Source organism: Schistocerca piceifrons, chromosome 1 (assembly GCF_021461385.2).
Source record: "Schistocerca piceifrons isolate TAMUIC-IGC-003096 chromosome 1, iqSchPice1.1, whole genome shotgun sequence".
Taxonomy (NCBI): Eukaryota; Metazoa; Arthropoda; class Insecta; order Orthoptera; family Acrididae; genus Schistocerca; species Schistocerca piceifrons.
This window is the reverse complement of record NC_060138.1, coordinates 326873937-326892146: the sequence shown is the minus strand read 5'-3', so window position 1 is coordinate 326892146 and position 18210 is coordinate 326873937. Positions and strand designations below refer to the sequence as shown.

The 18210-nt window shown below is 38.7% G+C and overlaps 1 protein-coding gene across 1 annotated transcript; it reads right to left on the bottom strand.

Moving 5' to 3' along the window:
* Window positions 1-2525: 2525 nt before the first annotated feature.
* LOC124718100 lies at window positions 2526-8053 on the bottom strand. Its single transcript, XM_047244254.1, has 4 exons — window positions 7944-8053; window positions 6171-6259; window positions 5662-5994; window positions 2526-2569 (listed from the first exon to the last, which is right to left on the bottom strand). The coding sequence occupies exons 1-4, from the start codon at window positions 8051-8053 to the stop codon at window positions 2526-2528; spliced, it is 576 nt and encodes a 191-aa protein (XP_047100210.1).
* Between the last annotated feature and the right edge of the window lie 10157 nt (window positions 8054-18210).

Here is an 18210-nt window from a genome sequence, read left to right as displayed (position 1 = left end):
CAATACTTTTTGTCCTATGCAAAATTTCTGGAGGTTACTCTCCTGTTTTTGTTGACTTTTGCGGCGCTGTGCTGCATGCTTTATATTGTTATCTGTGACGTCTATAATTTCATGGTGATGTAATCTTCTTGTAGTAGGAAAAGAAACAATATCATGAATTTTATTAGGTGGACGTATATTTTTCAACACAAGATGCGGCAAGAGCATGGTGGAGTCGTTTGCTATTGAACTGATGATGTCCTGAAAATCTGAAATGTGCTTGTCCCAATCGATATGTATTTCTGACAGTAGATACAACAAAGTTTTCCAATCTCTTTCATGATGTGCTCTGATGGGCTGGAAGAAGCATGGTATCTGGAGATAAAAATGCTATAATATTTCTAGCTTGCAATGTGCGGTTCCATGTTACTGATTGAAATTGCAGTCCATTGTCGGAGATTACTTTCTGAACATGTCCAACATGAGGCAAAAAATGTTTAGTAAAAGCGTTAGAAACAGTTGTAGCAGTGGCTTTTCGTAACGGAGTGAAAGATACAAATTCCGAAATTAGTTCTACAGCAATGAATATGTAACAGAATCGTCTAGTAGTTCTTGGAATGGGTCCAAATAGATGTACAGCTGCCATCTGCCTTTTGCCTCCTTCATTTGCTGCCTTTTCTATATTTCCTCCTGTCAGTTACATTCAATATCTCGTGTGTTATCCAAAGATTTCTACCTTTTTCCCCACTTTCACTCTCTGGTGCCTTCTATTTCACCTCTCAAAGCTATCCATTCGTCTTGCAGCAATTACTTTCCTCTGTTTCAGTCAGTCATCATGTAATGAAGGCCTTTGAGATTCTTGATGACCTCCGTGTCTTCACTTAATCCAATTTTCTTCCTTTTTGCTATCTGCAGTTCATAACCAATAAATTATCATTAGTCTACATCTGCCCTTGGAAACGTTTTACTGTTTAAAATCTGCTTTCAAAAACCTTTATCTTACCATTACATAAAGCATCAGAAATCTTCTAGTTTCTCCTCCAGATCTATTCCATGTATACAACCTTCTTTCATGATTTTTAAACCAAGAGTTAGCAATGATTGAATTATGCTCTGTGCAAAATACTGCCAGTTGGCTTCCTCTTTCATTCCTTTCCCTGGGTCCATGTTCTATTAGCACTGAAATCCAGTTCCTCGTCACCATTAAATTTTTTCTTCCCTTAACTATCTGAATAATTTTCTTGTCATATATTCTTTCAGTTTCTTCACCATCTGTCGTGCTAGTAGGCATATAAACAACTACCACTGGGGTGGATGTTGGCTGTCTCTCTATCTTGGCTATGATAATACTAAAGCAGTTTTAAGATGGAGTAGGGTACTGTGTACTACTTCATTCATTGTTTTGATAACTAATCCTTGCAGATTGGTTAAAATACATGATTTTAATATAGCAATACTGAGGAGCAACTTTACATTTTCAATTAAAATTAAATGCCTACTGTATAATAGTTAATATTCTAATGTTATAGTAAACTGGATTTAGGTACTACAAATTGCTCTATTAAAAACTGTTATGAGAGTCAAAGCAAGTTGTTGTTCGAACCTATTGGTTTTCTAAATGCAGACTACATAATGAGATAGGGAACAATCATGAACAGTAATTCATTGAATATGGTGAGGGTAAAATTAGAAAACATGAATGATGAAATAAGTGAAAGAATGTCATGAAAACAATAAATATCTGGTATGTTTTCACCCAATTGTCGGTGCCGTTTGGGAGGACAGCAGTTAAATCCCAGTCTGATGATCCACATTTAGGTTTTGTGTTGTTCCTGTTAATCATATAAGCTAAAGACTTCCCAAACAGAAGCTTGTGCTCTGTGTCTAATGAGCTCATTGCCAGTTGTACGTTAAGCTATACTCTTCCTGTCCTCCAAACTTACAAAGGATTGGTCTTTCTGAATCTGGGATCTAATTGACTTGTCCTTCTTTCCAGCCCTCACCAACATATCCCTCTTTCCTCCCTGATGAGCAAATATATTTTCCTAAAGATAGGACTCATGTTTCTATTTTTAAGTGTTTTGTTGGCAGAACTGGCACTCTTGAAGGTAAGTACTGACCAGCTATTGTCTTCTTCTTACTAATATTGTGCACATTTTCATTAATAATAAATGTCAGTTATATAAATTACTAGAATGAGAGATAACTAGAAAAACCAGAAAATACTAGGGACCCAAATTACTGTAATACTGAATTAAGATTTATAAGTAGAAAAGCATGATTTACAATTCAGGTGCCACATTTGATGGCGTATGTAAGTGTATCTAAAGGTTAGCAAAGACACTGTTTTTTGTCAGCTGTAGTCTTATGCATACTTGTAGATTTGTTACAGTTATTTTTTGGATAGTATACTGCATCATAAGATATTCACCATCAGCACTGATCTCTTCACAATAAAAGATTATCTTAAAAATACACTCTCTACAACCGACGCAGCCAGGACATCAGTAAAATAGTAGTAGCACAACTGAGGTGCATAGAGCAAGCTAAGCAACAACCAACATGGTTAAGCCCTCAATATCGTATGAATCTTAATATAATTTTGAATTATTATGTCATTATACAATTCATTCATTCATTCATTACATCTAGATTGATACTCTGCAAATCACACTTACATGATTCATCAAATCACTTTCTCAATAATTCTGTATTATTCCACTCTCAAACAGTGCACGGAAAAAGCAAACACCTATATCTTTCTTTCCCTTATTATTTTATTATGATGATCATTTCTCTGTATGTAGGTCGGCATCAACAAAATATTTTCGTATCCGGAGGAGAAATTTGGTGATTGAAATTTCATGAGAAGATCCCTGCAGTGAGAAACACATTTGTTTTAATTATGTCCACCCCAAATCCCGTATCAGGTCCATGACACTTTCTCCCCTATTTCTCGATAATACAAAATATGCTGCTCTTCTTTGAATTTTCTCAATGTACTTCATTAATTTTGCCTGGTAAGGATCCCGTACCACACAAGAGTACTCCAAAAGAGGGCAGACAAGCATAGTGTAGGCCATCTCTTTAGTAGAGCTGTTGCATCTTCAAAGCGTTCTCCCTGTAAATCACAGTCTTTGGTTAACCTTCCTGTCAACATTTTCGGTGTTCTTTCCAGTTCAAGTTGTTCATAATTGTAATTCTTAAGTATTTAGGTGAATTTGTGACCTTTAGATTTGATTAATTTATTGTGTACCTGAAGTTTAATGAATTCCTTTTAGCACTCTTGGATGACCTCATACTTTTCATTATTTAAGGGCAATTACCAATTTTTGTACATACAGATATCTTTTCTAAATCTGTTTAGCAATTCGTTTTGGTCTTCTGAGGACTTTACTAGGTAATAAACGACAGCATCGTCTACAAACCACCTAAGACGACTGCTCAAGTTGTCTCCTAAATTGTTATATACATAAGGAACAGCAGAGGGCCTATAACGCTACCTTGGGGAATGACAAAAATCACTTCTGTTTTACTCAATGCCTTTTCATCAATTAGTACAAACTCTTGACCTATCTGACAGAAAATCACAAATCCAGTGGCATAACTGAGACAATATTCCATAAGCACACAATTTGATTACGACCTGCTTGCGAGGTGTAGTGTCAAAAGCCTTTTGGAAATCTAAAAATAAAAATCAATCTGAAACTCTTTTTGAATAGCACTTGACATACTGTGTGAGTAAAGCACTAGTTATATTCCACAAGAATGATATTTTCTAAATCCATGTTGACTGTGTGTCAGTAGATCATTCTCTTCTAGGTAACTCACAAGGTTTGAACACAATATATGATCCAAAATTCTACTGCATGTCAATGTTAATAATATGGGCTTATAATTTAGTGGATTACTCCCATTGCCTTTCTTGAATACGGGTGTTACCTGTGCAACTTTCCAGTCTTTGGGTACGCATCTTTTGTTGAGCAAGCAGTTGTATACGATTGCTAAGTATGGAGCAATTGCATCAGCATACTCTGAAAGGAATCAATTGGTGTACAGTCTGGACCGAAATACTTGCTTTTATTGAGTGATTTAAGTTGCTTCACTACTCCGATGTCATTTATTTCTAAGTTACTGATGTTGGCAGCTGTTCTTCATTCAAAATCTGGAATATTTAGTTCGTTGCCTATGGTGAAGGAATTTTGTAAAGCTGTGTTCAGTAACTCTGCTTTTGCGGCCTGTCATAGATAGTTGCCATCCCACAGACAAGGCATCGACTGTGTCTTGCTGCTAGCATACTTTCTGTAAGACTAGAATCTCTTTGCACTTTCTGCTCATTTTTGATACAAAGTTTCATAGTGGAAATTATTACAAGCATCTCACATTGAAGTCCGTACTGAATATCGAGCTTCTGTAGATCACCAATCTTGGGGATTTTGCATTCGTTTAAATTTGGAATACCTTTATCACTGTTTCTGCAGCATTCTAACCTGTTTTGTGTACCAAGCGGGATCAGCTCCATTGTTCGTTAATTTATCTGCTATAAATCTCTCAATTGCTGTCGATACTATTTCTTCGAGTTACAGCCATATCTGGTCTACACTTGCATTGTTAATTGGGAAGGAGTGGAGATAGTCTCTCAGGAAGGTGTCAAGCGAATTTTTATGTGTCTTTTTCAATATGTATACTTTTTCATTTATTTTTGGAGGGTTTGGGAGTTATGGTATTCCATCTCGCTATGACAACCCTGTGTTCACTAATCCCTGTATCAGTTTCGATGCTCGTTACTAGCTCATGATTACTTGTTGCTAAGATATCAAGTGTGTTTTTGCAACTGTTTACTATTCATGGGGGCTCATGCACTGCTCGAAATAATTTTATTATTTCAGAGAATGTATTTAGCACAATTTTGGATGATGTTCTATGTGTACTTCCAGATTTAAACGTGTATTTTCACCAATGTGTCAAGGATAAATTGAAGCCACCACCTACTATAATTGGATTTAAACATGTATTCTCGCCAATGTGTCAAGGGTAAATTGAAGTCACCACCGACTATATATAATTGTTTGAAATTAGACTCAAGTTTTCTTTGAACCTTTCAGCAAGAGCATCGTCTGAGTTGGGAGGACAGTAAAAGTATCCAATTGTTGGTAAGATTGTTGGTAAGAATGACCTCTACTCTCACTAACTCACAGGAACTACCTATTCCAATTTTGCAACAAAATAAACTTCTTGTGGCCTATCCTTTCTTAACATTGTTAGGGCCTTCACAAAAATGTCAGCTGAACTTACCTCCAGCTTTAGCCAGTGCCAATGATTTGAACATGAGTACTTCCTATTAGCACTTGAAGCTCTGGTACTTTCCCAACACAGCTCTGATGGTTTACAACTCCTGTACTGATGGTTCCTAGATCTACGTTTTTCCTGAGTTCAACCTGAACTCTTAGAGACTGAAGCCCCCTTTTGTGTTCCCCAGGTCCTCTAACCTAAAAACCTGCTTTGTCCATGCCACACAGCCCTTTATCTCTGTAGCCACCTCCTGGATAATTACTAGTTATGCATTTAATAACACTTGTTAATTTTAATTCACTGTAGAAAATAGTCATTTCTAATGCGAATATTAAACTAAATATCTGTATCCACACTGTCAATGTGATATCTGAACCTACTTAGCTGCACATTGACAACTGATTTGTGGCGAAATCTTCCATTTCATCACTGATGGGTTTAAATCTCTCTCTCTCTCTCTCTCTGATGTTTTAATTTCAGTCAACATTGAGAAGCTCAGTTCACACAAATATGTAGTTGAAAATGCTGGTAACACATTAAGTGCTTTCTCAGATATAGCTGAGTATTCACAGCCTATTGACAACCAAATCCGCAGGAACTTCGAAAATGTTGATTCCAATGCTCTGTCTGCTTTCAAATCTGTCAGTTCTATTTGTAAGCCTAAATCTAAATTAATTGGAATATTTTTTGAATCCACGAATGGGTCACGAATCCAGGCCAAATCTTCAACATTTCCTCAAAATATCTCTTTTTTTTTTTTTTTTTTTTTTTTTTTAATTTTGCCACAAGAGTAATAAATGACCTTTAAGTCCATCAACTCATTATTATTATCAGTAAGGGGCCATACCGCACATTATTATTATCATCAGTAAGGGGACATACCGTTGGGAACATCTAACTTGATCCATTTTTAATTGTCTTTATCCACAAATTTAACTTATTAATAAACCCTTGAATATTATTAATACTAGTCACAATATTTTTGTTTCTAATGAGAAAGATATGTCACATCATCATCAGCAAATAAATTCACATAGCCACGACTGTACTTACATATTTAAGTACCTCATCTTTAACTTCAAACATTCACATTAACACTTTCGAATAACCATCCTACGTCTGTATGTAGCAGAAGTGTACCGTTTTGTGATCCCATTTATTCACATAGAACGTTATAAAGCCATAACATACACTACTGGCCATTAAAATTGCTACACCAAGAAGAAATGCAGATGATAAACGGGTATTCATTGGACAAATATATTATACTAGAACTGACATGTGATTACATTTGCACACAATTTGGGTGCATAGAACATGAGAAATCAGTACCCACAATAACGGCCTTGATACGCCTGGTCATTGAGCCAAACAGAGCTTGGATGGCGTGTACAGGTACAGCTGCCCATGCAGCTTCAACATGATACCACAGTTCATCAAGAGTAGTGACTGGCGTATTGTGACGAGCCAGTTGCTCGGCCACCATTGACCAGATGTTTTCAATTGGTGAGAGATCTGGAGAATGTGCTGGCCAGGGCAGCAGTCGTACATTTTCTGTATCCAGAAAGGCCCGTACAGGACCTGCAACCTGCGGTCATGCATTATCCTGCTGAAATGTACGGTTTCGCAGGGATCGAATGAAGGGTAGAGCCACGGTTTGTAACACATCTGAAATGAAATGTAACATCCACTGTTCAAAGTGCCGTCAATGCAAACAAGAGGTGACCCAGACGTGTAATCAATGGCACCCCATACCATCATGCCAGGTGATACGCCAGTATGGCGATGACGAATACACGCTTCCAATGTGCATTCACCACAATGTCGCCAAACACGGATGCGACCATCATGATGCTGTAAACAGAAACTGGATTCATCCGAAAAAATGACGTTTTGCCATTCGGGCACCCAGGTTTGTCGTTGAGTACACCATCACTGGGGCTCCTTCTGTGATGCTGCATCAAGGGTATCCACAGCCATGGTCTCCGAAGCTGATAGTCCATGCTGCTGCAAACGTCGTCGAACTGTTCGTACAGATGGTTGTTGTCTTGCAAACGTCCCCATCTGTTGCCTCAGGGATCAAGAAGTGGCTGCACGATCCGTTACAGCCATGCGGATAAGATGCCTGTCATCTCGACTGCTAGTGATACAAGGCCATTGGGATCCAGCACGGCGTTCCGTATTACCCTCCTGAACCCACCGATTCCATATTCTGCTAATAGTCATTGGATCTCAACCAACACAAGCAGCAACGTCGCGATACGATAACCCGCAATCATGATAGCCTACAATCTGACCTTTATCAAAGTCGGAAACGTGATGGTACGCATTTATCCTCCTGACACGAGGCATCACAACAACGTTTCACCAGGCAACGCCGTCAACTGCTGTTTGTATATGAGAAATTGGTTGGAAACTTTCCTCATATCAGCACATTGTAGGTGTCACCACCGGCGCCAACCTTATGAATGCTCTGAAAAGCTAATCATTTGCATATCACAGCATCTTCTTCCCGTAGGTTAAATTTCGCATCTGTAGCACGTCATCCTCGTGGTGTAGCAATTTTAATGGCCAGTAGTGTATTTAGAGGCTGTGATTTGAGGAAGATTGTGGCTTTTGCTGTTTATGGTAAAGACTTAGCAACAATGGCTACACAGTTACTAAGACATTACTGAGACAATGTTGCAACAAGGGTTACACAGTTACTGAGACGATGTTCAGTTCGTAAGCTAGGGTTTACTTCACATACTTTACCCACAAATCCTTTCACTCGGCCTGTCATAGAAGAGGCTCTGTCTGTACCACCACTGACACAATCCTTCCACGTTAATTAATTACGGACCAAATATTCATTAGTTGCACGAAATATTTTTTTCGCAAGTTATTGGTTGTGATAATTCGTCGCAAGAAAATAAATTACTTGCAATTACATCCCCACTAACACATTTTATGAAGGAAAGAAGTTGTGCATGACTGGCACTATCAGTAGTGAGAACTTACAACTGCTCTTTATGTTCTTCTTTAAAATGTCTTCGATAGCATTAACTTCGAGCTGATTGTGTCAACAGGGAGTTTTTGAAATTTTTGGAGCAGCTTCTGAACCAAGCACTATTTTTACCACTTCTTTACATGTGGACATTAACGATTCTGCTATTCTGTGTGGTTTTTTGGCCTTTACGATAAGTTCAGCTATCATACAGCTAACTTCTTTTTTGTGAAACACGTATTGATGTAGTCATGAACATAACTCTTTTTTATTTAGTCGCAACAACTGATGAAAATAATTCACATTTTTAGTAAATGGAGAGGTATGTTTTGTTGACAAATTTCATTTCAATTTACTGGGAAGCATAGCAGTATTACCATGTTTTTCACAACACACTCAGGAGGACCGGGAATGTTGTCACATCTAAAGACCCATAAGATAAATAATTATCACTACATTGTCTTTGAACTACTTTCTTTTTTCTTTGCTTTTCTTCTTGGGATTAATGGTTCCAGTACTTGCACGAGGACCATGGCCACGAGCACAACCACTCCGTATCCAGCTGTTTGACATCAATAGTATAGCTGTACAGTAGTGGATTTCTTTTGCTATGTATTCGCAATGTGTAACATTTATTTACGTTCAAGGTCAACTGCCGGAGTCTGCACCATTCATCAATTCTCTGTAGGGCGTTATGCAAATTCTTGCTATCTTCTGGCGTTGCTACTTTGGTATAGCCAACTGCATCATCTGCGTATAGCCTTAAAGAGCATCCGACACTTTCTGCTAGATCATTTATATATTTTGTAAACAGCAGCGATCCTATCACACTTCTCTGTGGTACTCCGGATATTGCCTTTACATCTGTCGATTTAGTTCCATTAAGAGTGACGTGTTGAGTTCAATCTGGAAGAAAGTCTTGAATCCAATCGCAGATCTGCTCCGATACTCCTTAAGCTCGTATTTTTTTTCTCCATTAAACGGCAATGCAGGACGGTGTCAAATGCCTTACTGAAATCAAGGAACACGTCATCAACCTGAGCGCCGTTGTCCACTGCGCTGTGGATCCCATGGGGGAACAGAGCAGACCGAGTTTCGCAGGATCTCTGTTTGCGGAATCTGTGTTGATTTTTATAGAGGAGATGTTCATTTTCCAAAAGCGTCATAATTTTTGAACAACCATTTCCACAATTCTAAAACAGATTGAGGTCAACGATGTATGTCTATAACTGTGCGGGTCTATCTTACGGCCGTTCTTAAAAACGGAAATGATCTGCGCTTTTTTTCCAGTCGTTAGGTACCTTTCGTTGCTCAAGAGATCTACGATAAATTACTGCTAGAAGGGGAGCAAATTCTTTCGTATAATCTATAGAATCTTATAGGTATCTCATCTGGTCCTGAAACCTTTCCACTACTAAGCGATTGTAGCTGCTTTTCAGTTCCGCTATCGGTTATCTCAATATCTGCCATTTCGATGTTGGTACTATGATCGAAAGGAGGGACAGTGTTACTATCTTCCGCGGTGAAACGACTTCGGAAGACCGAATTCAGTATTTCGACCTTCTCTCTGTTATCTTCCGTTTAGGTTCCGGTGTGGTCGCTGAGAGAATGAATAGATGATTTTGACCCACTTTAATGTTATGTGTAATCACTTACATGAAATTTTATTAGAAATACACACCTACTCGCTCTCTCTGTCATATGACGAGCAGTCATTACACAAAACACTTATCGTAGCATGTTCTTTAGACAAATTTGTGACACCCATCACATCATTGATTCACTTCCTTGTCCTTGGGCAGGAGTCACTCCGACTTCTTTCAGATTTGGAACATCGACTTCCTGGTTATCGTGTTGTTTTTCCTTTAGAAGATCCTTGAAGCCTGAAGATGATATTGCTGAACGAATGCGTTGCGTTCTGCACTGGGGCGAGAGGATTCGTCATTCAATGTGAGGTTTGACTAGTTCTTTCCTTGTTCTGTGAGGAATTCTCTTCTTGCGTTTTTACTTCTCATATGGAAAAATTTACACTACAGAACGTAAGCACTGGGACAAGCTAAAGCTCGTATATCAAAAAATATAGCAAGTTGCCACCTTGTTCCAAGTTTCATTGAATAATGTTTAGCCATCTCATCAACCCCTGGCTTTGTTGTAGAACATTATTTCAACTTTTTTGTACTCATGCCTATTTACATCAAATGCTTGGTGTAGAGTGGACAACAAAATGATTTATTTTGTGCAGGAACATACGAAACAAACATTCTGTGCATAGCCAAAAGTGGTCGATAATGGATGCTTCTGTTTTGATGGCAACATTTCGATTGTTATCTCTTTTCAGTTGGCCCCCCATAGTGTTCCCACAAGACACAATTTGTTAGCAAAAAGTTCTTATTCCAAATCAAAACTTGTGAATAATTTATCAGTGGTAATTTTCCTACCACTTCCTTTCAGTTTATCAACTAAATCATGTACCAATCGCTTCCCTTGATTTATTTATCTTCCTTCAGCAGATTTCCCCGTATACACTTGTGCATTTATGATATAATTCGTCTCTCAATCCATAGCAGCCCACACTTTTATCCCATACTTTCTAGGTTTTGAAGGAACACCTTCAATGGACACCATCCCCTGAAAGTAACAGATGCTCATCAACTTTAATGTAATGTCCAGGGATATAAGACGAAATGCATGCATCAACGATCATTTCAAACACAGCCCTCTAAGGGCTTTTGATACAGAAGCAGGTTTTCTTTCTTCCCTTATAAGTTTTATCATTGAAACCGAGGCGCATCAAAATATCACAAAATCTTGGAAAGCTCATTGTGGCTCGAAAAACAGGTAAGCCATACTCTTCTGACCAAAATTAACTCAAAGCCTTCCCACATGCCTTATGCAAGCCAGCTACTAGCCATAGACCAAAGAATGCCTGCAGCTCTGTAGAATCAAGTTCAATCCAGCGTTCTAGACTTGGGTACAGATTATTGGTTGCATTACAATTACACTCTGCATGTGACTGGTGATAAAAAGCCTGAAACAATTTGCTCGTCTGTAATTGTGGTCAAAGGCGACGTGGAATATGTCCAGTTTCATTTATTATATTCCTTGAAACCTGCTTGTGCACATCAGGTGGTACTGTGTTATATGATATCTGTCCGCTTCTAGACACAAAAGGAGGTGCACTCCTTGCCTGAACACCATTTTCTTTGTCACAATCACTCATATCCACTTCATCTCCAACCTGTATATCTTCCTCTGCCATATCTCCATCAGTATCACTGTCATTCTCGTTTTCCAAAAATTCACTATCACTCTTCTGTAAAGTTGGCAAAGCCTGCTCGAGACTGTAGCCTCCTTACATGACGTATATCACCATCCATGACGAATAAACTATTACACAAAGACTTTCTTTCACAAAACTCAATTCCAAACTGAATTTGTCGTAAAATGCACATGAATGTATTTTCTATTCATTGTTTACAATAATATACAAATGAATGTCGGTTTATAAGGTGCATTGTCGCCAAGATTTAATTTCGTTACAAAACTTATAACTCTGAAAATCACATATTACATACCTAAGGTACTTTCTGACCCCACTGCAAAAATTTCAAACTGTGTCAAATATTTTATCCAGTTACACTATTTCATCAAAAGTATCTGGACACCCCCAAAAACATACGTTTTACATATTAGGTGCATTATTTTGCTACCTACTGCCAGGTTCTCCACATCAGTGATCATTAGATCTTGTGAGAGCAGAATGGGCACTCCGGAACTCACGGTCAGGTGGTTGGGTGTCACTTGTGTCATACGTCTGTATACCAGATATCCACACTCCTTAACATACCTAGGTCGACTGTTTCCGATGTGATTGTGAAGTGGAAATGTGAAGGGACACTTACAGCAGAAAAGTGTAAGGCTGACAGACTGCCAGCAGTGGAAGAGGGTCATAATGTGTAATAGGCAGACATTTCTCCAGACCATCGCATCGGAATTCCAGACTGCATCAGGATCCACTGCAAGTACTATGCCGCTTAGGCGGGGGGGAGGGGGGGGGGGTGAGAAAACTGATTTCATGGTCGAGCTGCTGCTCATAAGCTACACATCACGCCAGTAAATGCAAAACGTGCCTCGTTTTGCATAAGGAGCATAAACATTGGACGATTGAACAGTGGCAAAACGTTGTGTGGAGTGACGAATAACAGTACACAATGTGGCGATCTGATGGCAGGGTGTCAGTACGACGAATGCCCACTGGACGTCACCTGCCAGCGTGTGTAGCACCAATAGTAAAATTGGGAGACGCTGATGATATGGTGTGATCGTGTTTTTCAAGAAGGGGCTTGCACCCCTCGTTTTGCATGGCACTATCACAGCACAGGCCTACATTGATGTTTTAAGCACCTTCTTGCTTCCCACTGTTGAAGAGCATCTTTCAACACGATCCAGCACCTGTTCATAATGAACAGTGTGACTATTTACACGACAATAACATCCCTGTAATGGACTGGCATGCACAGAGTCCTGACCTGAATCCTATAGAACACCTTAAGGATGTTTTGGAATGCCGACTTCGTGCCAGACCCCAGGGACAGACACGATACCTCTACTCAGTGCAGCACTTCGTGAAGAATGGGCTGCCATTCCCCAAGAAATCTTCCAGCACCTGACTGAACGTATCCCTGCGAGAGTGGAAGCTGTCATCAAGGCTAAGGATGGGCCAACACCATATTGAATTCCAGCATTACCGATGGAGGGCGCCACGAATTTAAGTCATTTTCAGTCAGGTGTCCAGATACTTTTGATTGCATATCCTATAATAAAAAGTCAGTGAATAGTATATCTGGAAGATGAGTAGTCTACACCCATAATAAAAACTTTATTTGCAGTTAACTTATTTTCGTTGTCTCCCATCCATGTTTTATTGCTGCAGTATTATTCTGCAGTAGCGGAATACTGTAAGTATCCTTTTTGTTAGAGTATCAGTTCTTACCAGTCAAAATTACAAAAAATTTAACTGAACACTGAAACAATGAAAAATTCCCAGAATTCTAAAAATCGCACGGGGTTTCCCCAGTATGAAAAAATTCCCAGGTTTTTCCTGGATCCTATACACCCTGCAACAAGAATAGCCATGACAACCAGTTTTGCATCTGCATGTGAGCCAGTTCAGAATTAACACCATGTGCTGGCAGCTGAAGCATAGTGGCTGGAATCAGGTGATTTTTGGACCTCAGCAACTCCATTCCTCAGGATTTTATTTTTGCCCAGCCACTATTGTACTGGGTGATACACAAGACTATGCTGGCAAGCAGCATCTTCAGTTGGTGGCACAGAGAAGCAATGTTGGCAGTTCTGAATGTTGATTTGATGTAGCTTCTGTACTGGATGTGGTTCAGATATTCTCCACTCAATTCACTGTACAGCATTAAGGATCTTACCAAATTCACTACTACCTCTTTGACCACTTATGAAGTTTTAAATATTTGTATCTTCAGTTGCAATTCAGTTTTTCTTCAGCATAGTGATGTGTTTCACTTTGCCTCGATTGTAAACAGCAGTAGTAGTAGCAGCAGCTTCACAGCAATCGACAGCACGCAAAGACAGGCCACTTTCTTGAGCAGGGTGGCCCTGATGAGAATAAAAAACTGATTTTCCCTCTCCCTCATTTCATCAATAGGCCTCCTAATCCATTACTTTGTTGGTCGAGATCTGTTTCGTGTGGGGGGAAAAAAATAGTGCCATGCTGACAGTTAAGCTACCAGCAACTTCCACATCTTGCCTGGAACGTCTGCTTTGGCAAATTTGTGCAGCAAAACCAATATCAAGCAGTCCTTGTTCTTTGAATTAGAGAGTAATTTCTCCTGAGCATCACATCATTTTGTTATTTTATTTCCACAGAGCTGTTTCTTCTGGGATCTTCACTCCCCTCCCCCCATAACTTTTTTGTTCATGTACTTTGACACAGTTCATGAACTTAACCATGGTTTTATCCTTCACTACTTTCAAGAACATTCTTGAAGCCCACTCCAGGACTAACTGATTAGACTCCCAATGTCCAGTACACCATCACACACTTCTCACTTGAACTCATTGTGGGACTCTTTGATACATTTAAAATGAATTTACAGTCTAAGCAAATCTGGGGGTGAACACAACTGATGGCACAGAAGATTATCCAGTTAGTCTGGTAAAAAAACTCAGATACAGTTTGAAGGAAATTTTATCCTCTTTACCCTTACAGATAGTCAACTGTGCCAAAAATTGCGTTGTTTCAGGGTTATAGTCCCATTTTTTCATGCATTTCTTTTTGACCTTTCCCAGCTGAAATTTTGGTCGGGCACTGAAAATTCAGTCGACACCCTAGAAAACTTTGTTATTTTACCTTTCTCATTACCATTTGACTGGACTAAGTGATGCAGGGGGAACAAGCCCATCGTCTCTCACAGGTCAGCCAGCCTGCACCCATGTTCTGTGAATTATGAATTGACAAGGATCACAGATCCCTTCTGGAGTCTAGAGAGTTATACTTAACCCAATGAAAGACCAGTTTCGTCTGTTTGCTTTTTTTCAAAATAAGATGAGAAAAAACAACAAAGCAAATCATCATGGATAACATTCTATAACACCAAAAGTGCAGTTGCCTGCTTATTTTGCAACATTGTTGGTTCAGGCCCATTTCCAACCATCCCCTAAAATTGTTACATTATATAGTGTCCACAATTTTGCATAATGGCAACTAGCCAGCAGACAAATGTGTTTTTCCTAAGATGAGTTATGTTGCAATATGTGGCCTGTATTTACAGACCTTTCTGTCACCCACTATTTGGTGTGGAACCAAAGTGTAACTTACCTGCACATCGCTATGTCATGTCATTCATGCATAGATGCACTGTTTTACTAAGTCATTCGTACATCGAATGATTTCTGGGTGCCATTTATGTAATAAATGTATGCACAGACAAGACAATCTCAAAGGTTCCCAGTTACAAACACTTTTTCCAAGAGAAAGTACATTTTTTCCATGTTAAGTGACATTTTCCCCTGAAGCTGTAAATCCTACCAATTCTTTGAATGGTCAAGGTCTTATACACCAGCTTCCCTGCACTTTAGGAAATGAACAAGTAAAAAAAACAATGTTTTGGAAAGACATTTGATGCATGGCTATGTACGAACTGTTTATTTTTGTATTATGAAAGTATACATACAAATTCAACTAAATACAACACAGCAGCTTCTGACTTCCAAAGCACTGAAAATGTAAACTCATGCAATTTTGTAAGCCAATCACACCTCATGTCACATGATCTCACAACCCGATGACAGCAGATATTCAGAGCATAGGACATGTGATGTCAGCCAATAGCTGTATCACCTAAGTAGTGCAAACACACAAATGGAAAAAGCTACAAGAAAAGCTAAGCTTTCACATATAATACTGGTAATAAAAATTTTATGATTTTTTCTGGGGGTGTGAGTGATTAGGTAGGATCCTATGTGGACAGCTTGAATTGCAGCAGATGAATGTTTCTTACAAGTATGATTACAAATATCACTGTTGCGCACTGAACATTTCACGAGTTACCTGGGGAATACATAGAAAAGCCAATTACATCTGAAATTGCTGAAGATCTCACCTCACACTTACTGTTTGAGGGATAATTAAACTTTTTCCATCATTATTGTGTAATTTATAATGTATGATAGAACTAAAATAAATATGGAAACTAACCTTTAAGCATGGTCTTATTTAGCTATGTGTTATCCTGCAAGGTATATCGAACAAATGTGCCAGAAAAATTTTAAATAATGGGATATAGCTGGTCTTCTGGGCTCAATTTTTCTGAGTGGTTATTCCACAAAGTATGTTTTGAATGAGAGTCAAACACTCCACGATTTAAGAAATTCACTGCGTCTTGTCATGTGTAACAATTTACTTTGAATAAAAGGGATTTACTGTAAAATTAACACATATACCACCATTCACAATATTTTCCTGCAATCTATTAGACAACAGCGCATTTTTTGCAATAATTTTATTTTGAGTGTTATACTCTCATTTATGTTTTATTGCTGCAAGTTTTGTTCCCATATCTTTAACCGATATGTGTAACACTAGCTCAACCAATGGCAATGCAACCCTTAACAAACATGAGAGTTCCGAAATTTTCTATGGGAAGATCATTCAATTTTTTAAATTTCATGTCATTACTTGTGCACCTTAGCAATGGAAATTAACAAAACTTCCCATAAATTTAATTAGCATTATCTTCATTTCTGGTAGAACATGTATATACAAATTGAAGTCTCCTACTGTGGTTCTTTAGTATGATCAGGCTAACCTCAAGAAATACTGTAGGGATTTTAATTGTTTTTACCTAAATAAACCGATCCATGAGTATTTTGTGCACATTGGCCAAACACGGATAACTGAAATCTTCTGCCACTGAAAACAATGTCGTTGCCCTCTAGCAGTGAATGTGCTATGCAAGGGGGTGCAAGCTCCTTCGTGAGAAACAACCACACCATAACACCACCGCCTCCAAATTTTGCTATTGGCGCTACACACGCTAACCGATGACGTTCAGTAGGAATTCGCCATACTGACACCCTGCCATTCGATCGCCACATTGTGTACTGTGATTAGTCACTCCACAAAATGTTATGCCACTGTTCAACTGTCCAATGTTTATGCTCCTTACACCAATGAGGCATTGTTTGGCATTTAGCAACATGATGTTTAGCTTATAAGCAGCTGCTTGACAATGAAATCAAAACTTTTCTCGCCTCCCGCCTAAGTGGCATAGTACTTTCAGTGGATCCTGGTGCAGTCGAATTCCGGTGACTGACTGGAGAGATGTCTGCCTATTACACATTATGACCCTTTTCAACAGTCTGTGGTCTATCGGCCTGTACACTTCTGTGCTGTATGAAGGATGTAAGACCACTGAACATTGCCAGTTTTTTCTTCTCTCAGATCAGAGATCACAGTTCATACCCCCAGTTCACTGCAAATTTTTAGTTTTTTTAACTTTGAAGTATTGTAATTAATAACAAGAAGATAACCACATGTGATGGAAGACTTTAAAACACAAAGGAATATAACATTTTTACCAAACAGTTTGAGAACAAATTGTAGCAAAATAACCAGTCAAAAACATGGTTTTTGATTTCTTATGCAAAAAGTAAAATGTTTTATTGGAAGCTACTTCAGCAACGAATGTTGTCAATTATTTTATTACATGAAAGTGATTCTGTTACGAAAACGTTCTATTTTTATTAATAACTCAACACAGTGAACCTTAAACACTACCGCTACAACTGACCCGGCCACAGATACGTAAGTGCTACTTCTGCGAAATCAAGTCACGATGTTCACACATTTTTTAAAGAATCTCCTACTGCTTTGTTATGACAGTAGGAAATTACTCAGCAACAGTTGCAGGAAGTTTCAGTCTTTCTATTTTTTACTCTTGATCTGTGTTGTTTTAGGGCACAAAAACAACTAGGGCCATACGCACCATGTCAGAACCTTAGAATACCAAGACAAAAAAGTTAAAACAACTACACCTTTACGCCTACTACTACACCTATAAGCCCAATCGAGAGAAGGAAATACAGCTAAAAACAAGGACTTCTTTGCAGAGAAAGGTCCACAAGATATGCCGTAGAGACAACGGAGATCCTGAACTAAAGGTTAGATGTCCGTCATATTGCTACAATAGGAAAAATAAAACATAGTAAACAGCCCATGGATCAGCCAATAACTTAAGATGACAAACATGTATAAGAACGTCACCAGGAAATGGTGAACCACCAAGATTGATGACAATGAGCACAAAGTGGGGAGGGATCACCACTTACATGGCAATGTCTAAAACGACAGTGCCCAATACACAACCGAATTAAAATGATCTCCCAGCAAGGGGTGGTGGGCCAACCAATTGGGAGAG